Source organism: Triplophysa rosa, linkage group LG18, assembly GCF_024868665.1.
Source record: "Triplophysa rosa linkage group LG18, Trosa_1v2, whole genome shotgun sequence".
Lineage (NCBI taxonomy): Eukaryota > Metazoa > Chordata > Actinopteri > Cypriniformes > Nemacheilidae > Triplophysa > Triplophysa rosa.
The window spans coordinates 22165699-22188498 of NC_079907.1; the positions used below are offsets into that span (position 1 = coordinate 22165699).

The 22800-nt window shown below is 40.6% G+C and overlaps 2 protein-coding genes across 3 annotated transcripts in view; one reads left to right on the top strand and one right to left on the bottom strand.

Annotated features, from left to right (window-relative positions):
• The first annotated feature begins 4083 nt into the window (after positions 1-4083).
• On the top strand, positions 4084-4817 carry atoh1c (atonal bHLH transcription factor 1c). The gene has a single exon (XM_057359196.1). The coding sequence runs from the start codon at positions 4099-4101 to the stop codon at positions 4690-4692; it is 594 nt and encodes a 197-aa protein (XP_057215179.1). The 5' UTR covers positions 4084-4098; the 3' UTR covers positions 4693-4817.
• A 174-nt stretch (positions 4818-4991) lies between these two features.
• waplb (WAPL cohesin release factor b) overlaps positions 4992-22800 on the bottom strand; it is a 28114-nt gene continuing 10305 nt past the window's right edge. For both annotated transcript variants that reach the window (XM_057358646.1, XM_057358645.1), the window contains exons 6-20: positions 18431-18523; positions 16594-16749; positions 15232-15368; positions 15038-15149; positions 14688-14915; positions 13089-13200; positions 12833-12930; positions 11605-11681; positions 9938-10110; positions 9525-9640; positions 8628-8789; positions 8256-8460; positions 7557-7645; positions 7208-7303; positions 4992-6699 (exon numbers count right to left, since the gene is read on the bottom strand). In XM_057358646.1, coding sequence (XP_057214629.1) covers positions 6634-6699; positions 7208-7303; positions 7557-7645; positions 8256-8460; positions 8628-8789; positions 9525-9640; positions 9938-10110; positions 11605-11681; positions 12833-12930; positions 13089-13200; positions 14688-14915; positions 15038-15149; positions 15232-15368; positions 16594-16749; positions 18431-18523 — 1920 coding nt within the window. In that variant the 3' untranslated portion in view covers positions 4992-6633. The remainder of the gene's footprint in view (positions 6700-7207; positions 7304-7556; positions 7646-8255; positions 8461-8627; positions 8790-9524; positions 9641-9937; positions 10111-11604; positions 11682-12832; positions 12931-13088; positions 13201-14687; positions 14916-15037; positions 15150-15231; positions 15369-16593; positions 16750-18430; positions 18524-22800) is intronic.

Below are 22800 nucleotides of genomic sequence, written 5' to 3' on the forward strand. Positions count from 1 at the left end.
AAATTCCAAATGGGCGACGCCCAAAATGGCAGACTGAGGAAATGTCACATTTTGAAAATCAAGTTTAAAAACACAGGGAAAGGCAGTTAGAACACAATAAATTTGCTTATGACTTTTGACAACTAGGTGGCGCTGTCACATGATGATGCATACCAAGTTTCGTGTCAATACACAAATGTGTCGCGAAGATACAGCCACATGACCCTTTGGTGTGCTCGCCTTGAATTTGTTGAGGCTGCATATGAGAACCATTTGATCAATCAAAAAGTTTTTAATACATTTTTGTCTCAAGATGCTACGTACCAAATTTCGTGCAAATTTGACCAGTTTTGTAGGAGGAGTTCGAAAAAGTATGTTATAAATAAAATGACATATGGCAGACAGGAAGAATGGTGGAATATGACAAATTTGGTATCAAATTTCTCGTCTCAAGCCAACAAATCTAGCAATATGAATAAAATGACATTATGTTAAATTTTCCATATGTTATAAGCAGTTTCATCAATTCTGTTATATCTCTTGGCCTAAAACTTTACAGGTCCTCTCAGAATATGGTCATGGTGAATCACACTAAGTTTCGTAGCGATACGCCATTGTGTTTGTAAAACAATGCATTTTACGACAAATGTTTAAATGAGTGGCGCCCCCAATTGCTGACCGATGAACATTTGATATGGTTCGACTCGGCATTACTCAAGGAATCAATGATTTTAGTTGAACGATTTCAGAAGTTAAGATACAGCCTAAAAACCATTTTGCCATGCCAATGGATTGAAGAATCGAAAATCTTTTAATCATTTTTTTGTCAGGACTGCCTCTAAATCCTACATACCAAATTTTGTGCAAATTGGTCAAAAGGTCTGGGACGTTTTTAAAATATTTCAAAATGGCGGGAACATTTTTATGACGGAAAATTACGTCATAGGGTGCATTCGCATCAGCATGAGCTGATTGAGCTGAAAATTAATTTTGTTTCTATGGTGTGCGGTTCAGAAGTTATGGGCAAAAATGTGTGTGAAAATTTGGACTGTTGGTGGCGCTAGAGGGTTTTAGTTAGAGACTCCAAATTTGCTACAGTAACATACTATACTGTCTTCTATCTGTGTGCCAAATTTCATAACTTTCCTTGGTACGGTTCTATGGGCTGCCAAGAACAAGAAGAAGAAGAAGAAGAAGAAGAAGAAGAAGAAGAAGAAGGACAAGAAGAACAAGAACAAGAACAAGAACAAGAACAAGAACAAGAACAAGAACAAGGGATTCGGGGCTTGACCCCTAATAAGCTAGTATTGTCAAAGGAATATGCGAAGAGCACACACTGTCAACTACTCAAGTAAAGGTTTGCCTTTTATGATTTTTTGAAAGTTTAAGTTTTGAGTTTTGACACATACAATGCATTTTTGGCTATTGCTACAAATATACCCGTGCTACTTATGACTGGTTTTCAGGTCCAGGATCACATAGGTATTTAAAAATATCTGCTGTATAGAATGATTCAGAATACATAATCATTGATTACTTAAATGCTAATAAGTAACATTGAGTGTTCTACATCAAATTAGCAAGTAGAAGTTCTTCTTTAAACTTTTCCGTGCGTTTAAAGTTTAATCTATACACTCCAGTATTGCAAAGCCAATTTGAGTCCCAATAGTATTTTCTAACTAAAAGCTAAATATGACTTACTAAACATGGATGTTACATTTGCTGGCAATTTCTGTGTGGAAATAAATAACTGTGTGGAGATGTTTCATCATTCTCCTGGAGAATTCTCTGATACAAACCATTACAACCATTATGCTGGACTGTTGAAATGACGCTCTTTTAATAAAAGAAACACATTGCTAAAGGTAAAGGGCTCATACCAAAACGTTCTACTTTTCATTTATCTGTCTATTCATAGTTATTTCAATGTTATTTTCTTTTTAACAGCGGATGCAACGGATGAACATCTGCTAACTATTCCCCCTTCCAAAACAATCAGCGGAGCGGTACAGAAATTCATGATTTGATTTATATACCATTGTACTTGCAACGCCACAGATCCAAGTAAATGACCTGGCATATCTTTATTGCATTTTGCTTTGCACAAAACCGAAACCTGTGGTTGATAGGGTATCTCTGGCATGAACGTCTAGCTCATGTCAGGGTGTACGCTAAGATTTAATGAATTGTGACAAGTGTCTCTTGCAGCAATGTGGACAGCTAGGAGTTTTGGCTCGTGCACACTGCAAAATGTGGCTTCGCTGGCACCACGTGAAAAGAAACTGCTAACGTCGATTCATCCTGTGTCACTAATCCCCTCAATGAAATTTGCTTTCATTCGAGCTGGTTTCGCTCTGACAGGCGTGAATCCACCCCAATTTACCCTCTGCATGGGGTTCCCCCGAACGCACCCGCCCCGAGCCGGTTTGATCTCGGGCCCGCGCCCTCGCCTCAATGAGGCGCTTCATTAGCTTTAATATGTGAAGTGTGCCAAGACCTGGCCAGCCGCAGCACGGTCAGTGCATGAATATAACCCCCTCCATGAGCTAAGTGAATCTTCTTTTGTTGGTCTTGAATATTGCAGTATGTGGAGAGTATGTGGGGGGGGGGGGGGGGGGGGGGGGGGGTCTGGTGGTCTGCGCTGGCGGTGTGTGTTCTGCACATAACTGGATTAGACTGAATGCTGCGGATGTTGCCTGTCAATTAAACCTTTATGAACTGCACATTATTGCCTGAGCATATTTCATATACAATGAGCAGATTATATAGATAGACTTTGATTTTATTTGGAGTAACGAATCGATTTGTTAAAAACACAGGCAAGAAAATCACAGAAACATCAAGACAGTGATTGTTTTAAATATAAAACGTTTAGTTCTGTAATTGTTCGTAGTAAAGGTGCATTTTAACAATTTAACATGCATTTTCTTCTGCAATTCTCATTACCGTAACGCGCCCAACAATGTCCGAGTGCATGATATGTTCCAAGTTAAACAGAGTAAAATAAAACCTTGTTCTATATGTTCTACTAGATGTTCTTAAATGACAACTAAAAAATGGACAAAACATTGATGTATAATAAAAATAAAGAACGAGTGAAAATGACTGATGTTCTCATCCTTCTTAACATTTTTAAAGGACAGTTCACACACACAAATCTTTTCTTTAAGCTTGATTTCGTTTGAAGTTACACATCTACCAGTACCTTCCAGATGGCTAGCAGGTTAACAGACATTTCAAATTGTAATATTCTCTTGTCGTACTGTATACATGACAATATTGATCATCATTACCACTACCGGTATTTTTCCACATTCAAAAGATGTTACATTTCTAATTTTCTAATCAAGTATTCTTTATTAATGTCTTATGTATGATAAATAAAAACATAGGCATCAGGGCTTCTTTTTCAAAACATGCTATGGTTTTGACATTTCTAGACTGTTACGGTAATGACATTTTTAAGGTCTCATTAAAAAAAAATCAAACCTGTTAGTTTCGTTTTTAATGCATGAAAAGAAAATGCGTTAACGCAAGCGTTTAAAAATATTATGCTTGACATTTCTCCATGATGTATGTACGTCAGCTCAGCTTCGAGGTTTTTAGGAGGCTTGGCAAAAAACACAAACACCACAGAAGCAAAATGAATAACAGATAAGACGTATGATTTACTCCCTGCAAGTTTTTTATATATTCATCATTCCATGATGTGCTACAGTTTTCCTTTTTGCCATACAAACGAGTTCATACGCCTCATATATATCGATGGTCGATTTCATGCCGTAGTTTTGTCAATTGAGTTATTTCACTAAAACCTAGACATGTGGAATAATGCACTAATGAACAAGTGTCCAAATTCTAGACAGTGTAGCCGTTGCGGGACAGCAGAAGTAATGCGTGTTTACATGCGAGTGTCAGGAGGTCCAGTCGGTGATCATTCACACGTATCTAATCCACTTTTGATGAACTGGGTTAATAGACTCCCTGTGGTCACTATCAAAGACACTCATTTCTATTCGTTTCTCAGCGCACACGACCCTCGCACACCCCTCATCGCACGTGGGTATAAATACAGCTCTTCTGTCCTCTGGAGTGTCAGCCCATCCTCTGAAGTAAACCATGCTCCGTTCCGACGGATCCTGCGCACAGTTCATCTGGAGGGAGGCCGAGAGAGCCTGTTCAGACCAGCGTGCACACAACAGGGTGAGCCGTGACGCCTGTGCTCTCGTCCAGCTCCGGCTCTCAGGGTTAACGTACCCCGGTGACGACAAGAGCGCCATCGCCCGAGCCCAGAGACGCCGCAGACTGGCGGCTAACGCCCGCGAGAGGAGGAGGATGCTGGGGTTGAACGTGGCTTTCGATCGGCTGAGGAGCGTCATTCCCAACGTGGAGAGCGACAGGAAGCTGTCGAAGTCCGAGACGCTTCAGATGGCGCAGATCTACATCAGCACACTGACTGACCTGCTGGAGGAAAAAGACTGCGACCCCGATTTCACTTACCCCACATTAACGAGGGGTGTGGAGGAACAGATGATGGTGAACCGTTCAATGGAGGCTACAGTAGGAGAGGAGACCGAAACGGAGGAGAAAACGGCTTCCAACTGTAGGATAAATTCATTTACTGGGAATTTCAGGCACCCCAAGTGCTGCGACCCCAAATCACATGAAGACTTAGAAATGAACTTGATGGAAAGAAGCAATGGCACAAGATAACTCCGATCTGTGTATCTTTACTAAACTCGATTTCGCTTTTTTAAATGCTAAAATATTTTTTGTACACCATAGAAATATTTTGGAATCAATGAGATTTTTGCTATAATGCTACAAATAAATATCTCGAGAGGAAAAAGTTTGTCGTTTCTCTTTTCTCCTGCAATTTCTAGAGTGGTTCTGTGATAATAATCCGGCTCCTCGATATGACCCTTCATATCTGTCGCACAAATATAGTGACGCTTGTCCTCGTAAACACCGGCAAGTATATTTTATGACACAAAGATGACAAAAACAAGAAGTACTGAAAGTAGCAATTTTTATTTGCATTAAAATTATATACAAGTAACCAAAGACATTATTTTTGAAATTGGTACAAATTTCATGTTCCTGCAGTTGGCTTTTCGATGACTCTTACCTCAAAAAACACAACTGAGAAAAATGCGGTATAAAATAAAAAGGGTTCAGAAAAAAGTAGTCTATCTAGTTCTCCAACAGCCAATATTTACAGGAGTATATACAGTTCATGTGGCTTCATTCGTGTCCAGCTGTGCTGTCCGGAGCTCTCACACATACACACACTGCCTGACCGGGCCCGGAACGGCACGACCCAACAGAGACTCGGCCTTGAAAACACCCGACAGTGCGTTGCGTAACAGGAGTGAAAACCAAAGCGATTTAACAGTGAGAACAAACACAACCCCAAGAAACACAAAGGAACATGTTCGACAAAGATCTCGATGTTCATGCCCACAGCGTGAACGGAGCTGCATGCGCAAACGTTCATTTCAGTCTATGCTTTTCGACAACGGCAGCAAACTGTCTGAACGTTTGACACCAAAAGAGTCTCCGCCAAGCTTATCGTTGAGGGCGTTTAACGGTGGATGTAAACAAACAGTAGCATGCTTAGAAAAACACTGACTAACATAGAAAGGATGAAAATGGTTCGGGTCAAAAATGTGTAACGTACTGGCCTGATCAGAGAGCTTAAGACATCAAGTGCTAAATTCAATTTTGAAAGTTTGATGCGTGTTCCGCGCAACGGTCTTGTTGTGATAAGATGGTAACCGTTGTGACAAGATGGTAACCGTCATTCTGTAAAACTCTCGTGAGGCGGCAACGTTCCCCCTAACAGAACCTCAGCAGTACCGCATGCTTAAGAAATGAGTTACTATCTGGCCACAACTTCAAGATTTTTAAAACGCACTTTAATTCAAAGACATGGTCCCGTAGTCAAGAATTTAAACTCGCGTCATGTTACGATACTTCTGGCCCTTTCTACCTTCGGCATAACGCATGATTTCAATGTACAACCTTAAAATGTCTTTTTTGAGTCACACAAGGTTTGGGATTCAGGTACTTAAGTACCCCTTCACATTTACCGTTAGCATTATGAAATCCGCACCATACGTTATACGGCAGTTAAAACCTTTTTAAAACGTTTCGTTGTTTTCCTGCCAGCGCAAAACGAAAAGAGACGCGGTTTATTCATTCGCAGACCTTTGACACGGCGCTATCGGTTAAAAAACGAGTGGATGGTTCTGAACCAGGAGGGCATTCAAAGAGAAGAGAATCTTGAACGGCATTTTGGATTTGCCCTTCAATAGTTCGTGTCGGTGCCGAACACTCATTTGAAATTTACAGACAATGGACCGACATCCAACTTGTACCAGTTTTCTGCCACTCAGAAAGGGAAATTACAAGGCAACAACATGGACTTTACAAGAGAGGGACAGAATAACAGTCTATCACTCAATGCTGTGATGATGAACAACTTCTGACAAACTTGAAATCAAAATGACTCTTTTAATACAGTTCAGTGTGTGGTGTGCTTTACACGTTGATCCGCAGTCTTTCTGAACGGGTGACGATGGGTTTTGTTCTCCAGGTGTCGGGCAGGACAGGTATGTGCTGAGGTCAGTGCGTGTGAGCTCCACTAACACACTAGCACTGTTCCAGATAATCAATGACCCTGGAGATAGACTTCTGCCCGGTGGTGCCCACATCACACTATAAGAGACAGACACCATTTTCAGTCAATAAATGATGATGCAGGATGACAGTACTGGTATGCGCTCAGATACTGATATTTGGGTAAAAAATGATATATGGGGGTAAACTGTCTACAGTAGAGATGCACCGATACTACATTTCTCCGCCGATTATTCAGAGTGATATCTGCCAATACCGATTCTGAAGATTGAATGAATATTTCTTAACTTTCGAAATGTTATTAAAACATACAGTATGGATATTCATTTTGAACATCAAACTGGTGTGTTCTTACCATTTTCTAAATACAAAGCCCAAACTCCTTTTCCTGTCTTTTTTCGATTGACAGGGTATATTACGGCCCTTTCAATCATTGGCCAATAATTGCTTTTATCGACCGATACCAATTATTGGCCAATATGTCGGTATATCTACACCAAATAAAAATCTACATTTTCTGGTTTCAGTTTCATTATTTAACATGATCTTTATTGCATGTCAGTCATACCACAAACTGTGCACTTACTGTGAGGTTCATGAAATTCAGGAACTTCTTAAGCATCTCTGTCATGACTGAAAAATCCCCTTTCGGCAGGTTTTCCCTCACAGTAGTCACAATCGTCTGAAAGAGAAACAGCATTACGAATTACAATAGTAGCTAAAGCCACCTAATACGAAGTGTGACCAGATGGACAACAATACTGTGTGACAAACAATACTTTAATGCACTGCGATGGTAATAGCTCCGCTCTTATTGGTCAATCCTGGAAAGGTTTTTCCACTACCTCCGGGTAAGCAAGCACTGTGCTGGTTAATAGAAAACGAAACTCTAGAATGAAGTATAATGGTGTGTAGCAGTTGTGTGGGATACTTACAGGGCTCCCCTGGCATAGACAGCCCAAAAGCAGTGCAGTGTATGATGCCACAATACTGTCCTCCATGTGTTTGCCAGCATGTTGAAGAGCTGCAGTCACAAAACATAGTTTCATGCATTTTTGGATTCTGTGTAATCGTCATTTTTTTAATAAAGATTTTGATTTCAAGACTCTGTTTTACTTTGTTACACCACCGATCTATCTTAAAGAGTACACATCTTTAATATTATTTTGAAACATCAACGCATCTTGTTCAGAGTCGTTTTGAATCCTTTTTTTATGTTACACCATTTGGCTTCAGCTTCACCTTGTTTTGTTTGAAATAAGTTACTTTACATATGTACATGGGTTAAAGTCAAATGATGTCAAATGGACATTTCCTTTGAAATCGCGCCGAATAGCTTAACCCATAAAATCATTATTATATGCTTTTTTTCCATGTACTTAATAACTGATTTTATAGACTGCAGCTTTAAGAACCTAATGACCATGACACACAGGTTCTTTGTAACAAAACATGAAAAAGTGGTTTTGTTTGTTTTGTGACAATGACAGGGAAGTTACAGCACAGTGACATTTTTTTGACAAATTGATTGAATTTGAAATCATCCTCATCACTAAAGGGAAGTCATAGTCCGCATAAAATGCATGTTACATCATGAACGTAACTGCGAGTGAAGGTCAAATATCTCTGCGTACCTTTGTTGAGATCTAGTTCTTCGTCGTCCTCTTCCTTCTTCTTCTCATCATCTGTGCTGTGGTTTTCTGAAGCTACCCATTGGATCCCCTCAGTGGTTTCCTTCCACTCCCCGCTCTTGTCCAGCTGGGGTTTGGGTGCATCATTGATGAAGTCATCAGTCTCCGTCTCCGCCAACATGGCTGCATGTTCTCGCTGGAGGAAAAGCTATTTGCACACAAACATAGTCAGGACTTTGATTAATCGGAATGATTTTTAAAAAAGAAAAAAGAGCCAAACGTTTTCTGTGACTTTTCGGTTTAGAGGTAGCGTTGGGGAATAGAATATAGAGTTTGTACAGTATAAAAATCATTACGTCTATGGTGTGTGTGTACCTTCACTAGAGCAGCAATGGCACTGAGTGACCCTTCGGTCTGCAGTTGATCTTTGTCAGAAACACACATAGAGTCCCAGACTTCACTTTCCATCTGCAGCTCCACCAGACAGTGTCTGTTCCTCGCGCTGTACTCCACCAGATTAATGAGCAAGCCCAGACCCTACACACACACGAATATAACACACCTCACTTAGACCAACAGTAACCACAACACTAATAACAAGCAAGAAATCCCTTAGAGGGTTTTTTCTTTTGAATTCTGAATCGAGTTATTTAGCCTCCCTGGTTAAAGCAAGAGATAAAACACGTACAGACTCTAATTTAAATAATGAGGATATGTTTACCAAACAGATTTTTCACTAAACACTTTGAAATAAAAGGATCAAATATTTGTATTCATTCTCAGTGCATCAATAGTTATAAACAGCTACTTAAATTTAAATATATTATATTAAAAAATATTATATATATTAAAATACAGCTTAAATATACATTTGACTTAAGTCCTTCAAAAGCACTAAAGTGCTCCCACGGGAACCTCTGGGAATGCTAATTCAAATGAATTACTAAAAATGATGTAATGAACAGATTCCCTGAATTTGACAAATTAAAAGTTGAGTGGCAAAAAAAGAATCGAAAATAGAAAAGAAACCGTCTGTAAACATCCAGAATTTCAACAAAATGAACTCCGTAGACTTAAATGTAATATTTTGTAAATATTAGTAAATCCAATTGATTTGAATGAATTTACTAGATTCAATATTGTATTACACAGAATTGTCAAAAGTGAACGCAGTATGAAATGCAAGTGCATCATAAGTAACTGTAATGAAATAACTTCAAAATGAAGAGGAATATGAACTCTGGGTGTATATTAGTAGACGTGTGTGCTCACCAGGACTCTGATGTCGAACCTCTGCTCCTGCGGGAGGTACTGTGGGACCCTGAGCACACAGTTTAGCGCCGTGGTGATGAAATCCTCCTGCTCGCCCGTCTTCGTGCTGCCCCACTCTACAGACAGACGGAGAAAGGCACACAGTCACTGCATATAGGAGATTAGTGCTAGTTAGGCAGAGATGTTCTCTATCTGTTGTGCTTCGAGCCCCTGCAGTGGGGGAGCTCACGTCAAGCTTTCAGCTCAGAGCTTTTCAAACCGCAAAACAAACCCTCTTCAAGATTCTTATTAACCTACACGTCTGCATTACGACCTCACGCTCAACCCTCCTGACTGTACCCCCTAACAGATTCCAGCACGTTTTACATGGACAAATCAAGCGGAGGGTTTGCTGCATTGCTTCTTGTACTGACCGTTGTCGTGTGTGAGATTAAGCAGGACTCCGATGATGGCTCGCATGCAGTCCTCCACGGCTTTCCCCACGTTACTGTTACTGCAGTAGGGCAACGGCGTTCCGGATGAGCACAGACCTCTGTTCACCTCTCGACTGTACCTCTGGATCATATCTTCACAGCGACTCAAAGCCCTAAAACACACGTGTAACAGAAACATCAGTCAGTCATGCTCCCAGAATGCTAATATCATAACACTTTTGTTAAGAATAAAAATGGCATATCGCTAATGTGAAAGCTGTCACCTGGCTGCGCATCTGTGCGCATCTGGCTACCATACCCGAGACTGCCTGAAGGAGGCGGTCTGAGTTTGGTTGCTCTCCAACTGTGGCGCAGTTCGTGCGAATATGAAAGCAACACAGACCCGGCTGCGCACTTGATCGGGAAGTAAAGTGACCAGCGCATGCGGTACAAAACTAGGGATTTTTAAGGTCCTACTTTGGTTTATGGAGTGTCCAACAACAAGTCTATGTCCACAGAAGGTGTAAAAACACTATTATTTCCTAATAATAGGCAGTTATTCTTACCTTGCTTCTTGACTGACTCTCAAATGATTCGTTTAATCGATTCATCTGTCTAATCCCCTCCTTTCCGCTAGGCTAGTCTGATGTGATTGGTCAGATGGTCTAGTCTGCTGTGATTGGTCTACCGCGAATGAGGCTCACGAGCTACATAGTTCGCGGGCAGTCCTAGCAAAACGTAGGCGGGGACTATATGTAGTGACGTAAATCCACGGCGGTTCGCGAGTCGGACTAGCGACGACTCGTTTGTGTGATTCAGAGTCGACTCCCTTTTTTCCAAGCCAATAACTTTGTTATTCATTCACCTTCGGATTTACAACTTGGCAGCCTGCTTACTTTCAAACACGGCAACATTACACACGGCATGAAATGTCATTTACATGATCTCATGTTATGTACTCTTTAAACATAATGAGGGGACATAGTGAGCGGGTTCTAGAGGTTCATGTGTTCATACATTCGTGAAGTCATTATTATTAATGCAGGCCTAATTGAATTACAGCCAGCTGAAGGAGCTCTTCCAGCTCTGTGTGTGTGTATCTGTGAGACGGCTTTGTTGACTCCTCAAGGTCCCCGCATTTAGCTCGGGGTGCACGACCCTGTCTAGAGGGTCTAAAATTACATTAGCAGCGGAAGAGAGGCCAGACTGCCTCGGAAAAAACACCAGAATGAGCTGTATTTACCGTAATACATAATTATAAGTGCTTGACCTTCACTGTGGTCTCATTCTATGCTTTGCTTTAAGTGCTCAGAATTTGCATGGAAATGTTAAAAAACGATTGTTGTATCTTTCAGATCAAATCTCAGCATGGCTTGAGCTGTATCAGTGGGGTGTTCTGGCACAGCAGCTCTGTGCTCACGGTCTTGGCCGCTGGTCCGCTTGGTAAAGTGTTCCTGCTGTTTTTGGGGCGGTTAATGAGTCTGGACTCTGTCCGCTGTAATGAGGAAAGCTAGCGGACAGCACACGGTTGCCCTGCACCCTGCCAGACCGCAGTGTATCGGGCGTACTGCCAAAAATCTTTCAGAGCGAGTCAGAAAACCGCCGCAGGTCTACTGCTACATTACTGTCAAGCGGCGAGTCGACAGTCAGACTGCAAGTGCACTTACTTAGCTGAAGACACTATGAGTTGAGAGTCCTTGTAGGCGATCAAGTAGGCCTGGTTTTCTGGATTGTGAACGGTTACCTGTATTGAAAAGTTTAAGATATAATTCACAGTACACCTCATAAAAAAAGCTTCAAATGTTAAGTTCGAGGAAAAAGCTCAAGATTTAATTCTGTAAAACAATACAGCTACTTAATAAACAGAGCACCAAAACATTGTCTACATGATAGGGCTGATGTTCCGATTCCGATTCACAAGCTCTCGATTCGATTGGATTCTCGTTTCTATAGGCTTAATACAAATCCTATAGATATTTCTAAAAAAAAGATCAGTAAATATCAGATGACAATGGTGAATTAAAAATGCCACAAATCTGTATATCAAACTTTAAACACACTTAAGTGTATTGAAACAGAACAGTCGCATACCTCGATCAAACAGGATCAGGTTATTTTACGTTTAAGATACACTATAGAAAAAAACAAATTCGCAAGATTAGCTGTAAAGAGAGGCTGCAATCATATGAAGCGCTGCCTTTTATGTGAAGGTGATGTTAAATTCGACAACACAACTGCATCCGCCATGTTGAATAAGCAATGAATGAACGATACGCTCCATGTTGTAACAGCCACCCGTTGTAAAAGGAAAAGTGACATCTAGTGGATAGTAGTAGCAATAAGTCACCTTAATGAATGTTCAGTGCTTGCGGAAATATGAAAGAAAAAAAATCTATTCACGGCTTTTGATGAATCGCTATTGAATTTTGCCCAGCCCTACTACGTGACCTGGGTTAAAAGCATGGTTTCCCCCATATTAAAGGGATAGTTCATCCCAAAATGAAAATTCTGTCATGAATTACTCATTCTCAAGTTGTTCCAAACCTGTATGAATTTCGCTGTTTGGTTGAACACAAAGAAAAATATTCAGAAGAATGTTAGCAACTGAATTTTTTGGGGCAATAAAAGAATTTAGGAAAGCAAACAGTTCTCGGGGACCTTTGACTCGAATTTTGTCCTAACATTCTTCCAAATATCTTAATTTGTGTTCAACTTGTGGTCGAGTAACTCATGAGAGAATGGTCATTTTTGGGTGGAGTGTCCCTTTAATGCACACTAGTTCAGGTGACACTTAGCGGCCACCGTATATTAGTTGATGTATTAAATACAGAGTTCCTGCAGCTCAAATGTAAATGTAAAAAAAGACTCCTGAGAAAGCAGCAGAGGTTAACCTACACTTTCTAGTACACGCAGACATCTCTCAGCCCCCCACAATGACGCCACCAGGTTCTCTTTATCATCTTCTCGGCTCAGGTTCTCCACACACTCTTTCACTGTGGAAAACAAACAAACACGCCCGTCACAAACACAAATATTCTGGAAACCAAAAAGAACGATTTCTTAACCACCCAGCCGCTTAAGAGCAAATAATGTGCCTCATCACAAAAGTAATGGAATTCTAGACAGTGTTAACTCTGTGACAGCCGTATACCTTTATCTATAATGTGATCCAGGCCTCCAAGAAGCCGGAGTTCTTCTTTAAACCAATCCCCTGCTCTCTTTGAGGTCAGCGACAACAGCGTCTCCATGGCTAAATGTCCCGACTGCAAAAAAGATCACACATTAGACAGAAGGACTTAATATATTAGAATCCAGCATATCACCCTGCTCAACACAAAGTTTTCAAATCATGGAATATAGCATATAAAGTGGCATTTTCAGGTCTAGTGCTTTTTTTATAGCTTGATTGTAAGGAGAAGAGCATTACGTTGTTTGCATTCAATGAGCGATGGCAACTAGCTTAACAAATTGTCTGAACAAATCTTATTTACCTTTGTTGCGTGACAACGCTTTAACAACGCTGTGACAACTAAGAAGCACGTGGCGGCTTTTCGTTTTTTTACATGCCCTACTGCAATTTTCCATGAAAATACAGACTTGCAGACAATAACTGTGATTGATGCCATGTCCTGTGTGTCCGTATCTCCATATTCATTCCCTCTTAAGAACCGCTGCAACGATCAGGAAAGCTCTGCTTTTGTAACATTCACCGACTTCAGCGATACATTTCGAGACAATAACAGCCTTCAAAACCATGCTACAATTTATTTGTTGGAAATTCGTCGGTTCTCCTGTTGAAGGACTACGAGTTTGGAAATAAGTTTTGAAAATCACAACACAAAACAAAGTGCAGGATTGACAATAGGGACGTACTGTGGGCAGAAATGATGAAACTGCATTGTCACAATGTTCTATGTTTATTTACCATTTGTCATGTTCATCTACGTGTTTTTATGCCTTTTACATGGTTATAGTAAATACTGCAGCTTTAAATGTCATCGAAATAACGCTATCAAGGCTAACATGGATCTTCTTTGGCGAAATTGTGAGAATGACTTGGAATGCATTGACCATAAACAAATCAGTAAATGTTTTACATCCTATGCCATCAATTTCCAGCCCCCAAAAAATGCGTTCATGGCGGTCACAGACGTCACACTTCATAGCAATTGAAAAAATGGAAAGCATTTTTTGTAAAGAAAGAATCGCTTCGCTCCGAAATGAAAATGCAACCAGTATGTCTCTCTCCCATGGGAATAATAAATGAAAATGTTGTTGAATGAGACAATGAAAGGAAATGTGCAATGAGGCTGGAAATTCTGCCCAACCGTCTCCTTTTGTTCCACGGAAGAAAGTCTGTAGTAGAAGTCTGAAACAATTTTAAGGCGAGTAATCGGAGTAATTCAGCATTTGGGTGATCAAATCATTTCGATTAAACACTTTCTCTGAAATATATGAAAATATATTGGCGAAACCACATTTATTTTGTGATGGAGCAGTGAAACGATGGCGCAATCTGAACTACTCCACCAACTCAGCCACAAAACTTTCCATTAAACCTTGAACGCGACTCCACCAGAGAGAGCAGAGACAGAATATTTCTGAAAATCTTAAAACACATTTCTTCCCCTCACGGTCAACAGAATGGCAGAACGATGAAATATGCATCACGGATGAATTGCAGCTGTAAACAAACGGCTCCGGCATACAGGAGCACGACACACCGCAGAATGAGAAAGCGCGCGCTTACTGTGATGTTCTCCAAGTCAAGATGCTTATTGTGGACGGTCTCACAGAGCTTCCGAATCTTCTCTTTTACTTTGTTCATTTCTTTCGCCGTAAGTTGATCGCCTGTGGATTTGTCCTGTTCTAATTCTAATAACCGGATCATCAGATCCAAACTGGCCCGATCCAGGTCCATGTTCAAGCGATCTCTGCTGAGAATATACATCAGCGAGGCCGTACACAGAGCTAGATTCTGAGGAAGGGGAAAAACGGACAACAAGAATCAAAGAATGCAAGAACCACGTGATGAAAATCTTGACGGTGCCTTTCATTTTAATAATGACCTTTGTGGCGTTTTCAAAGGAAACCTCTTACCGGGTGCTGAGGCGCATCACTGATGGTTTTAAAGACCTGAGCCACTTTCCCACGAGCCCTCAGGTGCATCCTAAAACCAGGCATGGCGCATCGTGTGGCCAAACTAATAACACTGCACAAAAGAGATATGAATATAGAATTAAGCATCGGCTCATAGAGTAAATGGTGATGAAGGAAGAGAATGTGTTCTGCACCTAAGGCAGCGTGTGTTAAGGGGTTGGCCACTCTTCAGACCCGTGGCAAGATACTCAAAGTCGTCGGTGAACTCCTGATTCTCGCCGAACTCAACCACATCATTGAAGTGCTTAACATGCTGGACGACGGTGTACAACTGCAGAGAGAGAAGACACTGGTGATTTCCAAGAGAACTTGAAGGAATTACAGTGTGGTTCAAACCGGGACCGAGACTAAATGTCTATTAAGTCACAAAGTGTCTTGCTTCCCACGAGTTCTTTTCAAAATCTAACGTTAACTATCCACTGTCGATTTCATTACGCTAGCTGCTCATCCATGCTTGATGATTAACATTCCAGATCTGAGATCTCTTTGTGGGCGGAGCTTACAGATGATACACACACTCGGTAGCGCTGTCTGTCAGACACACGTCCCGCCTCCTTGTTACAGCCTATTGTGACATTTGCAAAACAGTATTTTGAGTCTTGAACGCCTTTATTCAACTAGCAACAGCAATCCTAAAACCCCCTTGCTTGTGCGATGATGTTTTATCAACCAGACCTTGGCCGAGTTTGACATTTTCTATGAAACATTTCCAACCTCACAGGCTACAATAGCTGTCGAGTCAAAACGTTGGGGAAAAAACGCTCTTTTAAAGCAGTTCATTATTGAGATGAGATGTTTGAAGCTACATCATCCAGCCCTAACAAGAATGAGTGCAGAAAGCTGTTCTCGGCTCAGTTGGCAGAGAGAGATGAGGGCTGAAATGTGTGTGGGTTTGAATGCCGTTTCACCGTTCAAGGATTCATCTGGCATCACCGCCTTGTGGAAATATATCTTCTATAGTCTTTGTGTATTACTATATTAAAAACAGCATCTGTGCCAGGCGTTCCAGCTTTTAAGTCATTCAAATTCAACATTCATTCAAAAACAGCTGCACTACTTCGTCTGCATATTAAGACTAAGCTTTATGCCGTTATCATTGGTTCCACGCCGTTGACTTTCAAATTTAATTGGCTCCTGCTCAGCTTTCTGCTATAAAGTCGCCAAATATTCAAATGTGTAGCGCACACCAAATACCTCATCTCAGCAGAAAGCCTGTACCCAATAGAACCGAACTGGTACTTGTTTTTCCACCCAAACGTTTAGCTAAAAAGCGAATCGACTGTATCCTCTGCCTTTACACCCTTTAAACTGAGTTTAGGTGAAGATTGATATTTAATATTTTCTCACACCGCATGCCATTCGTATACCGGCTTTCTGAAGAATGGTGCTTTCAATACACTCCTCTGTTTGTATTTGTGGCCAAACATTTCGGAATAAGCCAAACCGGTTTGTTTGACTAATGACACATGCGGGGAGCGCTGAAAGTCGGCACTCACCTCCTTGTGTTCCTTCCTACACTTGAGCGCTGTGACCATGTCCTGGTAAGGCTCCGTTGGGATGGTGACGGACTTGATGACTTTGGGAGGAGGGGCCGGGGCTTTGAACACCCCATCATCCTTGTGCGACTCTTTGCTGGCTCCTGACGAAGCGGCCTGTGCAAAAACCAACAACTCGGAATTAAAGCAGAACAGCATGTTTGTGATTTACATACACCCTGAAGCTGCCAACAACCAACCCACTGCTGCTTATGTAACGACAACCAAAGATAGAGCTAAACAACATTACAGATTCTTCCTGAAGAAACTAGAAAAAAGACCAAAGATGACTAAGCGCCACACGCTTTGAAAATGAATAATGTTTTGAAAATACCCATGGCTTCGTTTATAGGAAACAGAAACTGAGGTGCTGAGCTAATGGGTACGGTCACATGGGTCTGGGTGCGTCCCCCCCATAAGAAAAAGGTTGTGTTTTTTAACATGCAAATTATGCATTCTGGCACACCCTGACAAGAAAAAAGACAAAATTTCAATCACATGACGTATGACCTATATGAAGCTTATACGCAAATGCGACCACTGCTGCTGGCATAATGAGTCGGAATGCGCACGGTCTAATTTTGAGCTACAGGAAAAAGAAGTGAAAAATGTGGATTTTGGTCGAATTTGAGATTTTCATAAAAAAAAGTACATTGCCCTCGCCTCGCGATCCCAATGCTACAAGTCCTAATTAAACATCTAAAATGATCTTTATTTGTCTACGTTTTCGGAGAGGTCCACCTTCCCAAGTCTTTCCTAATACAAAGGATGCGTGTCCATCGGAAGCAAAGCGCTTTCGGTTTTAAAACATGCAGGATTGAGAAAATAAAGAGTTATTAAAGGCGGGGTAACCGATTTCAGAATTACGCTTGTCGGGCCGAGTACCAAAACAACCTTCAGCAGTAAGGTGCACAGGACGGACATAAGTTGAGTCGAGCGCTGACCAAAGCATAAGATGGGGGTAGGGGTGTGTTTGTTTTGGTGATTTGAACATCAACAACGGCTAAGAGAAATCGGACACCCCGCCAACACAACTGCATCCGCCACACGAGTTATTAAGATCTTTCGTAAAGAAATTTAAAAAAGCAGATAAAAGCAATACAAAAGTTATCCGCGCTGCTCCTGATGACATATTGGGGAAAAAACCAAGGCGAAAGAAAAGGGGCGAGTTTGCAGGTATTTGAATGTTGCTAAGAGCACAGAACTATAAATGGCAGCTGAAGGCTACAAAACAAGGGCCAGGGAGCGTGTACAACATGATTTGTGAAAAGACTTTCATTGTGTAATAGCCATTTAGGCAACGCTTTGCCAAAAGTTAACAGTCATTTTAATGCCAGATAACGTTTCTGTAATACGGTTACAGAAATAATATCAAATCAAATATATTTGGCCTGATTCTGAGGACAAAATGTTCATACTCTCCGCAAACTGCTACAAAATCACATTCGGGTCTATCTTCGTTCTGTTACACGTAATGATCACTCCAATCAAATCTCACCCCATATTTCAAAAAACTCATTCAATCTTGTTCCCTTTGGAAAAATGTCCCATACACAAGTACAATGGGTCTGTTTCACATTGACTTTAACAGTCGAGTTCTGGGGCTACGCTATCACAGCCCATTGGCTCACTGGTCCGCTGACACATATAAACTGAGAGAAGAATGAGAGCGGAAAATGTGTTTCACATTTGTTCATGTGAGAGTAGAGTCCAAGAGTTTTGCAGTGCAGAATATGGGCTGTGTGATTGTGTAGGGTTAGTGTCATAAGTTCATAAGGGTGGAGGTGTTGCTACTCACTGGAGGAGCCTGAGATCGGGATGGAGGTGAGGGCAGTTCTTCCGCTTCTGGCTGGTTCCAGTGTCTTGCATTATACACAGCTTTAGTAGGCGACTGCAGAAAACATAAAAACACATTGTTTTAATGACACCGTTTTCACGCTGCAGGTTCGCAAACGCTGTTTTCACCACAGTGTCTGAGTGAACGTGGGATACAGGTATTAATTCAATGAATTGAAGTGGCACTAGTGGATTTCATAATGTCTGCAAACGTTTGCATATTATAATTTCAGTGTATAATTATAAATATATTATATATAAATATACAGTATATACAAAAATGTCACAGATAAATTATATATTAAACATTTATATTTATAATAAAAATGATAGAAAACGTATATACATAATTATTATACACTGTAAACACACATATATTATGTAAACAAAAACTTTTTTGTATACGATTAGTCGCGGATAATCGTTTGACAGCCCTAGATTCACTGACCAAAAAAGTGCAAACACAATCTAAAATGACATCTGACTCTGACCAATAGCATTAGTTATGACGTTCTTGTTTCAATAGATATCACAATATTGTTACTGTGAATTTTTTTGGGCCACAAAACCCATTTATTGATTATTGATCTGATATTGTGACAGCACTAGAGATGTAACGATATAGTAATTTCACATCACGGTTATCAGTATTATCGTGGCTTTGTTCAAATCTGCTGGAAAAGTCCAAAAAGTACCGATACCCGTAATAAGTATTGATAAAATAAAGTTTGGTTTTGATTTTACTTGTTAAAAGCACTTTTTGTTGTCATGAACATCAAATAACCAACATTAACATTAATCATGGCACAATGTGGCCAATAGGTAAAAGTTTCTCTTGTTCAGGTTGAACAGAACCTTAAGTTTATTTAAACGCAACACAAATCAGAAAATCGTCCGTCTGCAGGTGTCGTCAGATATATGGGGTACTTTAGGACCCAGGAGACACCTGCAGTCATAAGAGCGATACTAACAGCCTTATGAAACACACAAAATGTACAAAACCATCAACATGGTGGTAAAAGGCTTCTAATAGCACTTGTGGTAGAACTCGTGTTAATAAAGCAAACCCAACATGATTTAGGGCCAAATAAAATGTGAATAGAGACCTTGGGGATGGAACTGAACTCGAGTTCGAATCAAACCAGTGTGAAAACTGAGAATACATCCAATACATCCAAAACCCCTCTAAACGTAAAGATAATTGTCTGCTACACTTTGTACAAAGATGGCTTTATTCCCTCTCCAACTGTAATCAAGTCTGTAATTAAAAGTCATTAAGAAGCGCTACATCTCTCGGCTTGTTTGTGTTGGCGGAGTGTGAATTGAAGCGTAGGTCATTTGTCTCAGCGGGAGCTGTTCAAAGCAGACTGCAGGAACACTCTGTATGTGAACGACTCGCTGAGGATGCCAGATTGAGTCAAACAGCAGGGACTGACTGTGCGCAACCAGCCAAGAGAGGAGGGGGTGATAAAAGTGAACTTGGCAACCGTAGGAGACGCAAAAACAGTGCGTTGGGCACGCCAAGGTTGACTTATTAAAAATAAAGAAAAGAGAAAGAGTCTGGCTTTGAATGCTCCTCTGCTGGAGACCGGTTTTAATCTTCTGTAATGAAGAAGTGTTCTTCAAGATAGCGGGGAGTCAAAGTCGAGCTCTACCCCGTACAGAGCTCCTCACGCTGGGTTAAAGGCGTCTCCCAGAGGGAAATCAAAACTGCCCCCAAAAGAGTTTTTCTTGAGTTGGAATCCCCTTCTAAAGTCTGGGAATGATGCTGCCAAGAAGTTAGATCCATCTAGTCCTGTTGTGACCATGCTATTAGCAACTTGAGGCCTCGTGTTCATTATTTTACCATTATCCATTACATACAGCACAGACTCTAACGGCCTATTGCTTTAATATGCCACTCCAAAGGCAAGTGTACCAGCCACGACACTGTATTTTGCATCATTCAACTGGTGTGTGACAAAATTGGAATATTTAGTTTGCCGCAAACTGCATCACTCACAGAATCAAAGTGAAATTGCCAAATCTGGACCCTGGTTATTAAATTGTCAACAACTGTCACGACTGTGCTCTTTAGAACTTCTTGGAGGCTTAACACTAGCATCATGTTGCCACACACATTCTGCAATTACTAAGACTAATTCGTCCAACCCCTAATTCACACACAGCAACATTACACACTGTATGAAATGTGATTTAAGGACATCGTAATTGTTACTCAAGTAAGTGTCAGTTTGATATGACATGCCTACACATCTATCTCCTCCAAAACAATCCCACACTTCAGCTTTTATTTCAGAAGGCTCCATGACTAACACAAAAGTAATGAATGCGAGATCTGAGCTTAAAAAAATACTTTCTAATAATGTGTTTTTTAATTGTGTGTGTTTTTTATGTAACATTAAAGTCATTTTTCTGTCTAATGGACCATTGTTTTGTTTTGAGTGTCCACTAGTAGCAGCTGTACCGTTTAGTCGACTAGTCCACAATTTCCTTTACTAGAGATGCTCACAAGCGCTGGAACAACACGTTGACCTAAAAGCGGTTGCATACCGGACAAGAAAACGTCCGCATTTCCAACGTTCGCACTTCACGTTAAAAGAAAAAATGACAGCAGTATTACCCATATTCTGCTCTAATTGCGAACCCGAAACACAGTTTTTGCATCAGCACAACAGTCTAGTTTTTGACGAAGCCAAAAAAATCCATAAACACAAGCAGTCAAAACACAAACAGAACGTCTAATGACTACATTGTCTTTAAACAAATGAGAATTCAATGTGTTCAACAGACGGCACTTGCTAGAAGAGTCAGATGACTGGAGTATCAGGAAAATAACCGAGTATGTTTCAGCCCACGCTGGAATAATGAGGCAGTTTTGACTTCAGCTTTTGTTTACAAGCCGTCACACTCATTTGGAACAGCTGTGAACAAATGACGATGCTGAAGAATAAAAAAACTAAACACGAAACACCTTTGCACTAACAAATATCATAAACATGTCTTTACTAAGAGCGTTAAAAGCTCAGGAAGCAGGAACAAAGGCTTTCCAGATTAAAATCGTAGCTGGAGTAATTCATCAACGATCGGGCCAGTCTCCTACTGAGCCCCTGCTGTCGGCTGCATCGCTGTGAAACGCCTCCTCGCAGCAACAAACCCAACTGATGGGTTTCAAAATACATGGCCAAAAGCCACCGGACCCTCAGAATGAAGAAAACACAGTGTGGGCAGAATAACGGGTGAATCACTGATGCCATTATTTCCAAAAAACAATAGACACTAACAGTTGGGTGGTCAAATGAGCAATAGACCTTCGTCAGGTGAGAAAACCAGGCTGTCAGAGGCAGACACACAGCGTGTTTAATGGTTTGTAAATGTTGTTTAGTCGATTCAATTTTGTAAATATATTTTAGACAAAACACTCACTTCTCACCATGGGCTGTTATCTAGGAAGGAAGAGACATGTACCCTAGCAGGTTTTTCAAGTTTGTGTTGATAAAATAATGAGTGATCATTGATATGCCAATGTTTTTTTTAAATACACTAAACAGCTGGGCGGTTAAATGCGGAACAAACTTTAGTTAGACCTGGGCCCGTATTCTTAAAGCTTCTTAGAATCCTCTCAGAAAGCTCTTAATTTAGCTTAAAAGTGATTCAGGATCAATCTGAGAGCAACTTTGAGCAAGGAAAAGACAAAAACTTTTATCTTAGTGAGGAGGCGGGGCTGACTCCGTTGCTATGTATTACACAGTCTTTTGAAGACTGTGATTGGTTGGTTGCCCAAGTTTTTTTATAAGGGTTAAAATGTTTCAAAATAAAGGTGTAATTTTCCCTGTTTTACCACACAGTGTGTGTGTGTGTGTACTGTATATATATTTATATTCTTTATTTTTATTTATCATGCTGTTAATGTGATACTAAACGTATTTGATAGGAAATGAACAGCAACACAATAATGTTCTGAAGGTGCTGTAATTCTTCGTTTGACCACTTCACTTACAGAAGATTGGGACAGAACCAAATCATCTCTGCTGCGTAGTCTGCATTTTGTCCAGTTGCCGAATATGTTAATGTAGTTATTGTAGTGATTACTTCTATTTCTGGTGCTATGACATTTCTTCGCTATGTCGAGATGTTAGCGTGTCTCTAATAAGATCGGTCACAAACACGATCACCGCACAATCTAATGTGTTTTGTCCATTATCTCTGCTGCTAAAGAAACTCTTAAGCCTCTTAAAAGTCCTCCTCGCTACTCCTAACAATTTTAGACCTTAAGAGCTCTTTTAAGGGTTAAGCTGCTTTGTGAATTACTTTTTCTTTACTAGGATCTTT

Bases quoted from the DNA above. Each gene is read 5' to 3' on its own strand.
- atoh1c (XM_057359196.1), top strand. From the start codon at position 4,099: ATGCTCCGTTCCGACGGATCCTGCGCACAGTTCATCTGGAGGGAGGCC.